This window comes from Corvus cornix, chromosome 12 (genome assembly GCF_000738735.6).
Source record: "Corvus cornix cornix isolate S_Up_H32 chromosome 12, ASM73873v5, whole genome shotgun sequence".
Taxonomy (NCBI): Eukaryota; Metazoa; Chordata; class Aves; order Passeriformes; family Corvidae; genus Corvus; species Corvus cornix.
The window spans coordinates 6182226-6198439 of NC_046342.1; the positions used below are offsets into that span (position 1 = coordinate 6182226).

At 44.7% G+C, this 16214-nt stretch overlaps 1 protein-coding gene across 1 annotated transcript in view; it reads left to right on the forward strand.

Moving 5' to 3' along the window:
* Positions 1-16214, forward strand: part of DNAH1 (dynein axonemal heavy chain 1) — a 71474-nt gene that overhangs the window by 24672 nt on the left and 30588 nt on the right. Inside the window, exons 20-38 of the mRNA XM_039559265.1 lie at positions 1086-1339; positions 2237-2449; positions 3143-3307; positions 3996-4117; positions 4681-4786; positions 5892-6071; positions 6966-7106; positions 7724-7887; positions 8273-8386; positions 9002-9190; positions 10236-10341; positions 11424-11537; positions 11863-12012; positions 12507-12593; positions 12699-12885; positions 12998-13089; positions 13574-13728; positions 15318-15495; positions 15611-15805. Of these exons, the coding sequence (XP_039415199.1) occupies positions 1086-1339; positions 2237-2449; positions 3143-3307; positions 3996-4117; positions 4681-4786; positions 5892-6071; positions 6966-7106; positions 7724-7887; positions 8273-8386; positions 9002-9190; positions 10236-10341; positions 11424-11537; positions 11863-12012; positions 12507-12593; positions 12699-12885; positions 12998-13089; positions 13574-13728; positions 15318-15495; positions 15611-15805 (2912 nt within the window). The remainder of the gene's footprint in view (positions 1-1085; positions 1340-2236; positions 2450-3142; positions 3308-3995; positions 4118-4680; positions 4787-5891; positions 6072-6965; positions 7107-7723; positions 7888-8272; positions 8387-9001; positions 9191-10235; positions 10342-11423; positions 11538-11862; positions 12013-12506; positions 12594-12698; positions 12886-12997; positions 13090-13573; positions 13729-15317; positions 15496-15610; positions 15806-16214) is intronic.

The following is a 16214-nucleotide window of genomic DNA, read 5'->3' on the forward strand; positions in this document are numbered from 1 at the left end:
TGGTCATTCTTTAAAGCTAATTCTAAAATCTCCTGCCAGATGGCTTAGATTGAAATACATTTTGCTGTGGGTGATTTTTGATTCATCCTTTTTAACTTGAACTTGCTCTTAAACAATGCCATGAATCAGCCCCAATGGAGGAGGTGATGAGTGGATGCATGAGTAACTATGAATCATTATGATAAACAGAAATACTAAGAATACCTGCTTATGTTCATTGCAATATTCTCTGGTACCTGGTAATACATTTGTTTTGTCCTTGAGTCTGATTTGCGTTTGCATATCCACAGCAGGGAGCATGAGGTGGTCACATCCTTTCTTTGAGCAAGCAGTGCAACCATGCAGGGTGCAATAAAAGGAGGCACATGCTGTAGCAAGATTTTGGAAAGGAAGCAAGTCCCATGTTCTTGACCTACCCGTTGTTTTATTCACAGTAGCAGAAGCTGAAAAAAGGGTAGGATGTGAACAGTGCAGAGACTTTCTGGGATGTCTCCAGAGAAAAACGCCCTTTCCCTCACTTTGTCCTTCCTGTGAGGAAGAAGTACATTTGTTTCTAGCATGGCTGTAGGCTGGCAGGGCCTGTCCTGCACACTTTCCATTTCCAGAGCTGTCTGGGATCCCAGCCTGCTTCTAGCTCCTTAGTGTCCATCTTCAATTGAGGATGATGGGAGCTGTGGTGTGAGACAACTTTAACTGCAGTCTTGTTAAGGAGTGAATATCTTGAAATGATGACTGGAACTTCTGAAATATTCACTGGCAGATGATCATGCTTCAGTCCATGTCAAGGAGTTAAATTTGTCTGCTTCTCTTCTTCTGCTTAGCATGGGCTTGCCTGTAACAGGCTTTTGATAACAGACAGGTCTGCTTCTGGGAGCAGGCTTGAATCCTGGCTTAGTGGCCATATAGAGAGAGCCTTCATATCCTCCTTACTTCAACCAGCATTTCCCGGTGCTCTCTCCTGCTGCTTATCTACCCCATAGCACATGACTACATGCACATCAGGTTTAGACAGCACCTAGAAGTTCCTTAAGGCAACTTCCTCACACAGTGTTATCACTGATGTTGTTCTGTTTTCTCCCTGAAAGACTGCCAGAGTGTCGCCATGGAGTTTCGAGACAAGATGGACGATTTCAAACAATACGTGCCCTTAATTCAAGGGCTGCGCAATCCCGGGATGAGGAGCCGGCACTGGGAGATGCTGTCGAGCCAGATTAAGGCTGATGTCGAGCTGGAACCCAGCATGACATTTGGTCGCTGCTTGGAATTGAACCTGCAGGACCACATGGAGAGTATTCTCAAAGTAGCTGAGACAGCCAGCAAGGAATACGCCATCGAAAGTGTGAGCGGAGAGGGCTTGCTGTGTCTCTGCTTGCTTCTCAAATAGGTTCCTGTTGAGCAGGCAGTCATTGCCTTGGGTGGTGTTCCTGTTGTCCCAGAGCATTAGACACATTGTGCAGCACAAATGAAAATGAGGAATGCTGTCCTTACAGAAGGGAGCAATGGCCACACAACTGGGTTGACACCCTAAAAGAACTTATTCTATCTTGTGCAGAATTTCACTTGGGATTAACAGCACTGCTTTATGGTCACCTTGATTCACTGCTTGGGTCTCACTCCTCACTATGGGATTAGTGACTGGTTAAGTTAAAATAAATTGATTTTCTGCACTCTGCCATTCAAATGTTATGTCAGGGGGATTAGCTGTGACTGGAAACAGAGATGGCAAATCCTTTAAACCAGTAAACGTGCAGGGAAAACTTTCTAGCTCTGGAGATTCATAGGTTAGATGGTCTTTCAGCTTCAGTTCATCAGTTCAGATGTGATCTAAGATGGTCTTGACCTTCTGGCAGCTCTTGTTCTCTGAAATCTCAGGCAAGTTCCCAATGGATAGTTCCCCTTTTGACCAAGCTGTCATTAATCATAGTCATTAATAAGCCCTTTGCTGGCAGCCTCTGTGCATCTAGAGCATAAACAGGCCTGGAGGTAAAATTGCCATTTTTTTCCCTCAAGGTGTTTGTTTCAGCACTGGTGTTGAGGTGTTGAACCTGTGGGCAAGGCAGAGGAAATGTGCTGTTGCTGACTGTGTCATGCATAAAATACACAGCTGCAATTTCCAGTGGAATCTAAGAGCAAAATCTGTCATTTTCTAGAGAGTGGCATTAAGAGAGTTGTGGAAGCTGAGATAACCATTTGCAGCTTGTATCTGAAAATTAAATTGTTTGTCCCTCTGTTCCAGGCACTCAACAAGGTAGAGAATGAATGGAAATCTGTTGCATTCATTGTGACGCTTTACAAAGACACAAATACCTATATTCTGAAAAGCACCGATGACATTTCTCAGCTCCTAGATGATCATATTGTCCTGGTTCAGAGCATGTCTTTCTCACCCTTCAAGAAACCTTTTGAGGAAAGGATGAACTTGTGGGAAAACAAGCTGAAGATGACACAGGTACTGGTTTTTACCCACCACACACGGGTGGTGAAGGCAGGCAGCTGGGCTGGGCTGCCATGCTTGAACGTGGACTGTGCAGTTGCTGCTAGGGAACTGGAAGGACAGTTATCAAGAGAGTATCAGTCTTTAGTGAAGAATAGGGCCTGTGAAAGCCCTTTGACTCTAGGAAAGTAATGCAGCCCTTTTGCTGCCTATTGTGACATGTTTTGGTGGGCCCAGAACTCGCCCATTGCTGTGAATAATGTTGCTGGTCTCTCTAATCATACTGTACTAAGTGGACCTCACAGATTCTTACATACCCTGTGAAATCCACACTAATCTTTCGCATCTCAGTGTAGGAAAGCACATGGAAGACTGCTGTTTAAGCAGAATCTGGCAGACTGTGCCAGCACTTGCTCATCAAACCAGGAACACCCAGCAGGACTCTGACAGCAAAATAGCAGTGCTGCAGGAGAAAAGTTCCAAACTTTTGGAAAGGGGAGTGCTAGGAAGTTGTTAATTACTTGGAAAGGAAATTCCAGCTCCTGACCCTCTAGGTAGAGTTTTAAAGTGTGGAAGGTCTAAGTGCAGCATCACCTTTTTTTTTTTCTTCCTCGTATTTTTAAACCCGTTCTGGTGCACAGTTTGAATGGTTTTGTTGAACAGGTTCATAGCATGGTGTCCTAATACGCTTTTCTTGCTTCCCACTAGGATGTCCTAGAGGAGTGGCTGAACTGTCAGCGCTCTTGGCTCTACTTGGAGCCAATCTTTAGATCAGAGGATATCAAAAGACAGCTCCCAGTGGAAAGCCAGCGCTACAACACCGTGGATAAGGATTGGAGGCATGTCATGAAGAATGCTAATGCAAACCCTGAGGTATGTGCCTTGATGAAAGCCAGTGCAGGTATCTCAAACACCTTGGAGCTGTGCTCACACAAGGATTGTGTCTTTGAGTCATTGTTTTCATAACGGTGTGGACATGAGCAGCACTGTATAAACCATGTAGCCTTGCCCAGGGCATTGTGCTGGGTTTCTTCTCTTGGAACTTGGCTTTTTGTTCTGGTGTCTGAAAGGACAGAGTAGTCACCCTGTAGTGCCTTCCACCCCACCAGGTGCCTCCTCCTCAACACACAGACTCCCTGCCTCCTATGACTTTTGTAACCTGCTGTGGTTGTAATCCATAAGGTAACTCCTTCAATTCCTCCTCAAGACTGACTCTCTGAGTTTTTTAGAACCATTGTTTTTGCCTATTTTTGTGTCCTGGTAGCAGTGCTCTGCTCTCTTCTGTTCTCCAGTCTCCACTTGCCTGGACGCCTTCACCACTTGTGTTCCATATTACAAATGTTGGTATTTAGGGGAACCCAGAAATGTGCTTGTCTCCATAAGGGCTGTTTACCCTCCTTGCCCACAAAGCTTACACCTCTCCAGATCCCTGAGAATTCCTGCAAATGAGTCATTTAAATCCTATCAGTAACATCACTGGGCGACCCAATTATCTCCATTGCCTTATCTCCCACATGCTCAGGATACTGATGCTTCCTCTGGATTACACATTCTGTTTTAGGTGATTTCTTTGTGCCCTGATCCAGAGCTACTGGAGAAGCTGCAAAATTGTAATAAACTACTTGAACTTGTGCAGAAAGGGCTGAGTGAATATCTGGAGACAAAGAGAGCTGCTTTTCCCAGGTAACCCCAAATTTCACTGGGCTAGATCACACTCCCTGGTTCAGAAAATATGAAAGGGGAGGCTCACTGCAGTTCATTCTGCCAAGAAAGAGCAAAACCATCTAAGCTTAGGATTTATTCATGGCCTGCAAACATAAGCCAAGCTGTGCCTTTCAATGCTGCCATCTGATGGGGAGAAAACAGGCGCACACAAGTGTGGTGAGTTAAGGACAGTCTGGTAGCATCGTTTCATATCTGTGCCTCAGGATTTGTGTAGAAAGGGTGGGGTAAAATGAAAGCCTCCGAGTAACTTTGTCTCTAATTCCTGAAGGAAGATTTCTCTTTATTGATACTCATTTAAACCCTCTTTGCTTGGAAGTAACTGACTTCTGCAGAAGGAGAAGTCTGTCTCTGCAGAAAGGGAGAGGGCTGGATGGTGGCTGCTCATCTACACAAATACAAAGAGATCAGTGAGCAGTCAGAAGCAGTGTCTTTAGCAAAAGGCTTGTTCCCCATCACACCAGAACTTAGCCCTTGCTGCTGCAATAAACAGAGCCTCCTCATGCCTCCCTCTGTGTTTGTAGGTTCTACTTCCTTTCAGATGATGAGCTGCTGGAAATCCTGTCTCAGACAAAAGACCCCACTGCTGTACAACCTCACCTCCACAAGTGCTTTGAGAACATTGCACGGGTAAGCAAAGCAAGCACATGAGTGGCTTGGCCCACCTTTGGAAAGCTGTGTCATGGGAACTTGGGGGCATTCTGAGGTCTGGAGGAATGTTCACATTCTGCTGTATGGAAATGTATCTCCTGGGAACCTGTAACTGTATGTAGGCATTGCAAGGTGCTGCCTGTCCTGAAGTGGGATTCCAGCAACCTCACTTTAGACATTTCAAAGCCAGGCATCTGCCCATGAACTGGGTACCCTTCATTATCCTTCAGACAGTGGTGGGGAAATAGGCATCTGAAAAGGGTGACTTAGGGAAATCCACTTAGATATACATCCTAGGAGGAGAGGACACTCCCTCTGGAGATGTGTGTCCATCCGACCATGAAGGCCAAGAGAAATAGCTCTGACTTAGCTGTCTACTCACAGGCACCTGGTTAGGATGGAATCCCACTCCTGCTGACAGCCCCAGAAGGGGCAAGGATGGAGCAAGCCTGAGTTGAATTAAGTTTCTGCCTTCATCCCTACTTAGGAGCTGGAGTTAACCTGGCTATTTTTCCTCTTTGTTATTCCTAATAGACTTCAGACTCCATAGCTAGTCACAGCTCGAACCACCACAATACTCAGACAGTAAAACCAATCTCCTAGTCATTAGTTTGGAAAAATAGAAAGGAAATTGGACTGGAAACCTGGTGCAAAGCCATTGGAATAAATAAGGGGACTTCCAGTGATATGCTGGGGCATCAAAGAAGCTGTTAAAATTTTACTTTTAAAGCCAGGCACTGTGACATCAAGGGAAATGATTTGAATCTGAAGAATTGAGCGGGAGTCAAGGGTCTGAATCCTAGACAGGCGATGAGAAATGTTCATCCCAGCTATAATTTGATTTGCTTCACTCAATTCACACAAGCGATGCGAATCTCTTGTTTTCATACAATCATTTTCCATTATTTGGAGAGGTCATTTTGCACGTCTGTCGCACACTTTATTATCACTACTGGCAACCAAGTTTGGCACCAGGATTATAATGAGCAAACACTGGTATAGGTTGGCTATCCCCCAGGGGCAGGAAGGCAGGGATAGAAAGGAAATCCTCCACTCACATCTCCTGTTGTGCTTCTTCCATTAGCTGATGTTCCAGGAAGACCTACAGATCACGCACATGTACTCTGGTGAAGGAGAAGAGGTGAAGCTGTTTACTCCCATCTATCCCAGTGAGAATGTGGAGGACTGGCTGCTGGAAGTGGAGAAATCCATGAAGGCCAGTGTTCGGGACAACATAGAAAAATCAATTGGTGTTTATCCAGAGGTAAGAGTTTTATCATAGACTGGCAGGTCTCTGGTGTGTTAGTTCCAGGCTTGCCATAGAGGTCACCAGAGATGGGGCTGATGAACTTGGGATGTATTCTACTAGAATAGTCTATTCTATTCTGCTTTCAAAATACAGCCTTTCATCCAGTTGTGTGCCTGTAAGTGCAGAATGGGCAGCTGAGCAAGAAGCAAATGGTCCAGCAGAATGCAAACCCTGCACACTCCCTCACAGTTTCCCTGTAGCAGAGAACAACCCTGTATGAATCCATATCTGTTCATCTCTCCAGACTACTTCCTCTTTGTAAGGATCTTCTGCCTCAGCTCTCATGTCTCACACAGTGTGCTAGGGGCTGGTGAAAGTAATCAAGGCACATGAACTGTTGGTTTCAGTCAGTGCATAGGGGATGCATCTTAGTTCTGGTTTCTGTATAAAAGCTATGCTGGTGTAAAATTGAAATTTCTAATCTAGGGAGGAAGAAAGGCTGAAAAAATAAAGAGGTCTTGGATATTTCTGTTACTTTTTTTTTAAATTCAGACTGAAAATTTGAAAATAGGAAAGTTAGAACAGGCCAGAGGAGGGGAAACATTATTTTGGGTCTCACAGATTCCTGCTCTTCAGCTGCTACTGGCTATGTGTAACTGGTTACTGCAGGTGGCAAACTGGAGAGGAGGTACCTGCTGTACTCCATGGCCAGAGAACCTGTGCCTGAAGATTTCTTCTCAGCAAGTGGAGGGGGAAAAAAGGGAAAGCCTCTTGCATGAGAATTCTGTGCTTATTTGTTAATCATGCATCTCAGAGCAAGAGGACATAGAAATAAATAAATAAATAAATAAATAAATGTCCCACCACCTTTTTTCCACCCTTTCTCACACCTGTTTTTTCTATTTTAAGACTCCACGTACCACATGGGTTTTGCAATGGCCTGGCCAAGTGGTCATTGCTGGCTGCCAGATTTTCTGGACAAAGGAAGTGTCTGAAGCTCTGGAAGCTGGAGATTTGTCCAGCAGGCTTTACCCACAGCTGAGTGCTCAGGTATGAAAATGAATGGAAGGGTGAGATTTTGCCAGATGGAGACTTTTCAGTCCTCAGACCTCAGACAGGTTATAAATACAGCCAGGACAATACTGGTGGGGAAACAGAGACACATTCTTGCATAGCGCTGTTCAGGTGAAAAAACAGGTTATCTTCTTAATCATTAGGATATTTGTCATAATAAACCTCAAATATACAGGACTGATAATATGATCACCACCTGAACATTTTAACAAGGTGAAAGATAACTTCTCCAGGGTTACCCAAGAAGCCAAAGGTGAAGAACTGAAGTGATGGACAGTGGCAGAAACTGCATCCTTCATATCAGTTCTGTGCATGTAATCACACCTGATACCTGAGAGTTATTAGCTCGGGACTTCATGGTGGCTTAACTCTTTCCTTTCACCTGAACATGGTAGTGGTTTAGGCAAAACTCAGCTCTGAGCCAGTCATGAATAGGATTTGCTTTCTGAGCAACCATTTGTACTTCTGACAAGAGAAGAGGCAGAAGTTGCCTGAGCACAGCCTGTCATCTGAGACTTGGCATGCCCTGAGTTTGATTGCATTGTGTTGGTATAGAATGGATTGCTTCAGGGTACTTTCCTTTCCTTCCCCAGCTGGGAGATTTGGTGGCCCTGGTCCGTGGGAGACTGTCCAAGATGCAGCGAGCAGTGTTGTCAGCTCTTATTGTGATCGAGGTCCATGCCAAGGATGTTGCAGCAAAGCTGGTTGAGGAGAATGTAACGAGCATGAACGATTTTGAGTGGATCTCCCAGCTCAGGTTAGAGAGCACAGCTGTTGAACCTCACCTGGCCTCCCTGGCCAGTCTCCATTCTCCTTGCCCATCAGCTGTGTCCATGACAGATGGAAACAGGAGTTTGAGATGGATCTAGTTTTGATGGCATCTTCTTTGGCAATATGGACTAACCCATACAATGACGTTTCACTGTGAAAAGCCATGTTTCCTGCCCAAGGGGTGCAATGCTTGATCCCAGGTCCTGTGAGAACTCCTGTCCACCCTGCTGTGTTACCTTATCCTTTCTGCTCTTGAGAGGGAAATCCCTTAACATGCAGGTCTCCAAACCTGCAGGCTATAATCTCGTGAGCTGCTGTTTTGTCTGCCAGGCAGTGTTTATCTTTCTGATGTCGTGTTCACTCATCATTAGATACTACTGGACGAGGGGAGACCTGTACATCAGAGCAGTCAATGCTGAGTTTATCTATGGCTATGAGTATCTGGGGAACACTGGCCGTCTGGTTATCACTCCCCTCACTGACAGGTAAAGACATTGTTTTCTGGGTAATAAATGCACCTTTTTTCCCTTTATTTTTTTTTCTTCTGGATGAACAGGATTAAACCAAGGATCTGACCATGCAGGTCTTACAGCTTAATATATGTAAATAGAATCCATTTGTACAGTAAAGGACTACCTGAGACGAGTGCACAGGAGCACCCTGACATTGGTTGCTACTGTGTTCCTAGTGATCAGTGCTCAGACTGATTGCTTTCACTCTCCTAATTCTGAATGTAGTGCTCTGACTCATATAAAATGCCTACCTGATAGCTAAGGAGCTCTTCTAGAAACCAGAAGGTAGCAGCTAGTACTCTAGAATATCCAGCAGAAATAATAGTTTTACCCTTTTGTAACTGTCCTTTTTCCAGAGAATGAATGTGTAGCCAGTGGCAGAAGGATTTATCCATGCAGGCCCCCATGAATACTAATCAAGGCCACATAGCTCTAACTCCTTTGCAGAATGCTGCATATCTAAGCAGTTTTGTAGAATAATGAATGATGGATTCCTCCTTGTCTCCAGCTGGATAGATCATATGTCTCCTTGCTGAAATCAGTAGTACAAATGCTTTTTTTCATCATCTGGTCTCTTCTTTGTTGTAGGTGTTATCTGACGCTTACAGGAGCTCTGCACCTGAAATTTGGAGGAGCACCTGCAGGACCAGCAGGAACAGGCAAAACAGAAACAACAAAAGACCTGGGCAAAGCACTGGCAATCCAAACTGTAGTATTCAACTGCTCTGACCAACTCGACTTCATGGCAATGGGCAAGTTTTTTAAGGGACTAGCCAGGTACAGTGAAATGCTGAGTGTCTTCGTTGAGGAGTGGGTAGGATACTGGGATGCTGCACACTGGGAATTGTTGGGTATATTTCATAGCAGCCCAAAAGAACAAGCCCTAGCAGAAGAACAAAGCCCTAGCAAGGGGGTTACTGAGTTCCAGAATGAGCAAGGTTACAAAATTCCAGCCAGAAAGGAAGGACAGTTGATCCAATTTTAAAAAGAGAGATAAAAGGAGATCCTTGTTCATTTAAGGCAAAATTAAAATGCTTTGAGCTAATCCACAATGCACTAATCCACCTGTGCAAATGTTTGCAGCTTTGGCCTTTATTTTAATATCATCCATGTTGGACTGAGATTCAGCCCACAAGCTGCTTAATCTTAAGAAGAAGAGAATCTGCTGAGAGTATTCAAAATTGAGCAGCCAAGAGAGACTGCTCTAAGCCCTGAGGGATCCTCTCAGAGAGGCTTCTCTCTTCTCTACATTTCAAACAGAGCTGGTCCAATTAGTCTGTTGCACACTGGTGAATCTGAATTAGTTACTCTGACAAAAGCTGATATTCTTTTCTCAGATGTTTTTTTTGTAAGTAATTTAACTTATTTCTTAAGCCATGCCTTGTGGGAAGATCACCTTCCTCATATGCATGCTTCCAGCTTTATACACAGTTTTCCAAACTCTGAAAAATGGACCTAAGAATTACCTAAACTGTACCTGCTACACTTACAGCTCAGGTACAAACCAGGAATTCAACAGGACAACTCTTTAAAGCTCAAATCTGTACCATGCAGAATCTGTCCCAAGCTCTAGGATCAGGTACTGCCATCGTCACTCATTGCATGGCCTGGAATGCACAGTCAGGGTGTCCACTGAGCCAGGACACTGCGGCTGTGTCCCTGTTTGCCATGGGATATCAGGGCCCTTTTGTGTTCGTTTCTAGTCTCTGTTATGCCTACCCAGTATGTGGATATATAATTTCAAGAGCTAGCTGAACTTCTGACTGCAATTTTGCTCCTGTGTGGTGTTCCTGATTCCCTTCATTGTTCCTTCCTTGCCCAGCTCTGGTGCCTGGGCTTGCTTCGATGAGTTCAACCGCATCGATATCGAGGTGCTGTCTGTGGTGGCCCAGCAGATCACAACCATCCAGAAAGCACAGCAGCAGAGGGTATGTAAGGAACATGGGGATGCAAAGGCAGGCAAAAAAATCTCCACTGGAGCTAGCTCAGGCAAGTCCTTGTCTCTGCACACTCCTTCATGGAGGACAAGCTTCACTGCTCAGGGGCAACTCAAACAGGCATCCTTGAGGAGAGGTTTGAACGATGTCCTAACTGTGGCACATCGTATCAGTCCATTATGCAGTCAACATCCTCAGGGGAATTTTTAACTTCACCCCAGTCTGGGCTGCCAGAGTTGCCCCTACTCTCACAGCCTGAAGTACCTCTCAGCTTGAACTGTAGTGCCAGCAGACTTTGGTGTGAGAGACACTCTGATACAGATCCACTGAGCTGATAAAAATTGGAGGTGTGATAAAGGCAGCCAGTGTTCTGCCATGAGCTGCCCAGCACCAAATTTGTCTAAATGTGTTAACCAGGCTTTGGTGGATTCACAAAATCCAGTATGTGCAGAAAGAAGTATATTCATGCACACACAGAGTTGCATTGTAAAGTGAATTGTTGTGCATTGTTGGCTTTAATGGAGATTCAGCTGTCAGCCAGTCTAGCAGCCAGCCTCTGCTTTGTTCTCTGGAGGCCCAGAAGGGTTAAGACCTGAACCTCCTTGACTTTGGCTTGGAATTAGAAACTTGCTCTGTGTAAATTCTTCTGCATTACTTTATCCCCCATCTGAAATTACTACCTACACAGCTTTAAAAAGGATTTAGGTTTCTCTTTGCCCTCTTTGCCATGAATTAATGCAGCTCTGATCTCTAGTGCAAAATAAATGGAAAGACATTTGTTTACAGCTGGAGGGATAGAAGTCTGTTCAAGAGTAAAAAACCGAAAAATAATAATTAACCTATAAATAAATCTTCAACAAGCCCAGTTTTTTATACAAGGAAAAATATTGCTGGTAATACTGGGTTCCTGCAGTGGGACCAGATTGAGTCACTACAGTTGTGGGCAGCTGTGTTTGTGCTTTATAATTTAACAACTAAAAGCCATTGTTCTCCTCTGGGAAAATTTTGCTTCATTATTTAGTTTGCAGGTCAGGCTCTGTTCTTTGAGGATGATCATATTTTTAATTTTCCAGGTGGAAACCTTCATATTTGAAGGCACAGAGATCCCACTGGTGCCATCCTGTGCAGTCTTCATCACGATGAACCCAGGGTATGCTGGGCGCACTGAACTGCCCGATAACCTGAAGGTGAGGAGGGCAGGCTGCACAGACAGAAAGGAGAGGGGCAGTACAGGTGCTGGGTGCTGCCTGGACCCAGCAGTGTGTCTGTGACAAGGGTTAGGGTGTGACACTTTTGGAAAGTCTCAAGGATCACTTTGAGATTGAAACACTTGTGTAAGGAAATGGCACCGTTCAGATTGCAGTCTGCAGGGATGCTGCAGTGAGAGCTGCCAGGCACACTCATGCTGTGCCCTCCAAACAGTCTGGGATGGATACTCAGCCTTTTCAGTTTGCTGGGAAAAAAGCAAGAAATGCCAGTGTTTTGACGTTGTGTTGGATGTGTATGTTCCAGGCTCTCTTTCGTCCTGTGGCTATGATGGTCCCAGATTACTCCATGATTGCTGAGATCTCACTCTACTCCTTTGGGTTTAATGAAGCCAAAGTCCTTGCAAAGAAGATCACCACAACATTCAAACTGTTGTCAGAACAGCTCAGCTCCCAGGTAGATGCCCTAACGTCCATGAATGTTTTTCGAATGTGAGACTTTCTCAGCCTAGGCATGAAGTACCTGGATGGTTTTCTTGGTACCTTGTGATAGCATATCTCAAAAAGGTCACCACACCCTTTCTTCATCTTCCTTCTTTCTTTCTAATTCTCATTTCTGCTCCTGTGGCTGGACTTGGATTCACCTTAAGGAATATTTAGGGTTACAGTGGCAGGACAGTTGAGCCAAACAGCCCTACCTGCTTTTCGTTCTACCTAGGATTTTTCATCATGCACTTATTCACATCTTCCTCATTCGTAGACTGTACAGCTGAGGACTAATTAGTTGTTTGAAGGATCCTGAGAGCAGACTTGAATGAAGGAGGAATTGTTCTGAAAGCATGACTCTCTCATTTTTCTTTTCTCACCTGTTAACTGAGTGCATGCATAAGTTTTCTTTTTTAGGTGGTGCTCCTCTATCTGATGACATTGTTTCCTCTGTGCCTTTTTCAGGACCACTATGACTTTGGGATGAGAGCTGTGAAGACTGTCATCTCAACAGCTGGCAATCTCAAAAGAGAGAATCCTGATATGGATGAGGTAAATGTGCTTGTACTTCACACTGCCATGGACTTATGGGGCCTTTTCTGCATCCTCATATGAGAGGAAAGATCTCTGAAGTCCTGAGTCCTTAAATCCTTGCAGGAGCTGATCTGCCTGCGAGCTATTAGGGATGCCAACGTACCCAAATTCCTGCAGGATGACCTCAAGCTCTTCAATGGTATTGTCTCAGATTTATTTCCAAATATCAGAGAAACACCTGTTGATTATGGCATCCTGGAAGAAGCCATCCGCAAATCCTGCATCCAGGCGAATCTGAAAGATGTTGATGGTGAGGAAAAAGGCTCTCCACAAGCTCCCTCTGGCCCTGGGCTTTTAGTCCAGCATGCTGTCCTAGGAAAGAGACTGTTCCCAGACCCACTCTGCATCATCTTCCTGTACAGGTTTTGTTACGAAGTGCATCCAGCTGTACGAGACCACCGTGGTTCGTCATGGCCTGATGCTGGTGGGACCAACAGGTTCTGGGAAGACAAAGGTATGAGTGAGACAGTTTGCTGGCCCCAGCAAGCCATCACCTACCTAGTGATGCAGAGGGTTAAGTTTCACAGAAGACCCACACTGGCATTTGAAGCTGCTCTCAGATAGAAGTCAGGGCACAAAGATACTGCCTGTTAGTAAAAATTTATAGCCATGGGGAGGTATATTACTGGTTCACTCTTTTGAGCTGTGAGATTAGACTGAGGCTTATTAGTTCTGCTGCAGGTTTCTAAGTCTGAGACGTATTTTGACCTCTCGAGGTGCTTCAGGCCTCTTGCACAGATGATCTAACTTCCTCCTCCACTGCATGCAGAGTGCTTAATTGCTGTGCTTTAATTTCAGCCAGGTATCTCCTTACTATGATATTACGCTTCACTATGTCTCTTTTCTCACTGCCTTTTGAATGCAGTTGCTGTGAGAGCAAGTGGCTTTGTCGTTCTGGAGCCATGGCAGTTAACTCTCTGTCTGTGCCGCTTTTGCAGAGTTATGAAGTCCTGGCAGCTGCAATGACATCACTGAAAGGTCAGCCTGCAGCTAGCGGCGGGAATTACGAAGCAGTCTGCTACTTTGTACTGAATCCCAAATCCATCACAATGGGCCAGCTCTATGGAGAGTTCAACTTGCTAACGCATGAGTGGTAAAGTACAAAACCTTCTTTCCTTTCTTCCAGACAGAAAACACTTTTCTGGTCTTGAGCATCTTCTCTTCAAGGCTGAGAACCGTTTGGGGTGGTGGCATAAAACCAGAAGCGATCAAGTCCTTATCCCCACCAAGCTACAATAGCCAGTCACGGCGATTTAAGCTGACATCCCTCATTGTGTGCTTGGCCTGTCTGCCAGCACATGCCCAGACAGTTCCTGCAGCTCAGCTCGCAGCATTAACTGCAGAACAATAATTCAATAGCTGTGGAGCACATGCCTCTGCTCCTAAGATACAGCAGCTTAAAAACATTTGTGTTGCTTCTGAAGAAAAGTGACCTCTGGACTGCGCACTTGAATTGTTCTGTATAAATACTCTGGTATCCTTGAGTGATGAGGAATGACTTTGAGGCATAAAGCGGCATTTCATTCCCGTTGCCAGGGCTCCTGCTTGCTTACATGGTTTGGAAACAAGAACCAATAGCCCACTTGCCCTCTTTACAGCCAGGTGCTACTGCTTATGTTTCCATATGTGACCCAAGGTTGACTTTGCAGCTCGCTTTATCCATAAGCTAGGATGTGAGAAGCAGTGTGACTCTCCCTTTGGCCCTGTCAGCCAGCACTTGTTTCAGGGTAAAGCTAAAGACTGTGTTCTGTAAAATGAGGGAAACTAAATATGTATGAAACTAACTACCTCTAGGAAAAGTGCAAGCAAGTAAACATTACTGATGCCATGACCAGAACTTCCCAGCTTAGGATCTGGTACATATTTACTGAAGGACATTTTATAGGAGTTCCAGTTAAGCTCAACAGTTTATTTATGATGTGACTCTACCCGAGGGCAGCACACAGGCATGTCAATGTGACAAAAAGAAAAATACAGCAGTCATTAAAATATATTTACAGACAAATCCATCTGTTTTAATCAGCTGGGCCTTAGAACAGACTCTTTTCCCTTGATCTCAGTAACAATACTCTGGAAGTCACTAGTACTAGAAAAATAACAAATAAATATTTAATAGTGGGAGTAGAGTCCAGGGTCTGAATGGAAACTACACTCCAGGTTTCCATGTACAGATTAAATTCTTCTTGTCAACAGCCAGCATTCCTTGTGTCTGCTCTCCTGGTCACCAGCTCCAGTGCCACCCGGGTTCACAGGCAGCTGGGGATGGGGAACTTCAGTTATAAAGAGGGTAGGGTCATGCTCTTTAGCCTGGATTTATCCCTGTAACCTAGAGAAAAAGAGAAAAAGACACACCTCTAGAGAGCAGATAACCTGCCTATGACCTGAACTGGATGCTAGCAAGGCCTCTTTACTCTTCACTGAGGACAGAGATGTTAAAGGGAAGGTTGACATGTTAGTTAAATGACATGAATTCCAGATTCTAATGCCCAAAAAAATTGTTTTGAGGTGTCACTCAGGCTGAAATGTGTCTCAGTAAAAAAAAGAATGAGGTGGACTTTTTTGCAGCTCATGGATAACGGAGACACATGAACCCAGATAAGATTGCCTTTTGTGGTGGGAACTTTGCCATTTATTTCAGCAAAACCAGAACAGGCCAAGCCCTGCCTTCCTCCTGCCTTTCAGGACAGATGGGATCTTTTCCACACTTATCCGTCGGGGAACCGTGGCCACTGACTCCAACAAGAAGTGGTACATGTTTGATGGGCCAGTGGATGCTTTGTGGATTGAGAACATGAACACAGTACTTGATGACAATAAGAAGCTGTGCCTCAGCTCAGGGGAGATCATCAAGATGACAGAGGTAACTCATGCCTCCCGCTTTTGCTGCCTGTTTTCTGTACTCCTTCCTCCCTGCGCTGAAATACATATCAAAACCAAGCAGGTCCTTATCCTTTCTTTTCTTCTATAATTTCCAGAGCATGACCATGATGTTTGAAGTCCAGGATCTGGCTGTTGCTTCCCCTGCCACAGTTTCCCGCTGTGGCATGGTTTACCTGGAACCCAGCATTTTGGGGCTGGAGCCCTTCATTGAATGCGGGCTGAAAAATATGCCAGACATCATGCAGCGCTTCTCACAGAAGCTGGAATCTCTCTTCAAGAGATTCCTCCAGGTGAGCTACCATTCTATTCCAGCCTTTCCATGTCAGCTTGGATATCAACCAGCCCAGACTTAAATGCCTGGATTTAAATGCCATTGTGGGAACATTTCATACCAGCATAATACCTATCATAGAAACTTCTCTGTGAATTTTGTGGCTTTAATAGAGGTTACTCACCGATCTCTGTAGATGTGACTAAGTCTTATTGGTCATTATAGTTGGTTTTATTTCATTTTAAAATTATCTTCTGGACAAAGCAATCCCTAGTGCAGTTTCATAGCTTACAATGGAGTACCTCCAGGGAGAAGGTTGTACAAACAAGTCTTGTTATTTCTACTCTGCTGATAAGCCATTATTTTAATGAAGAACCTGGAGCTGCAAAGGAAAGCTCTGAAGGGAGCAAACCCTTAAACAGCACAGA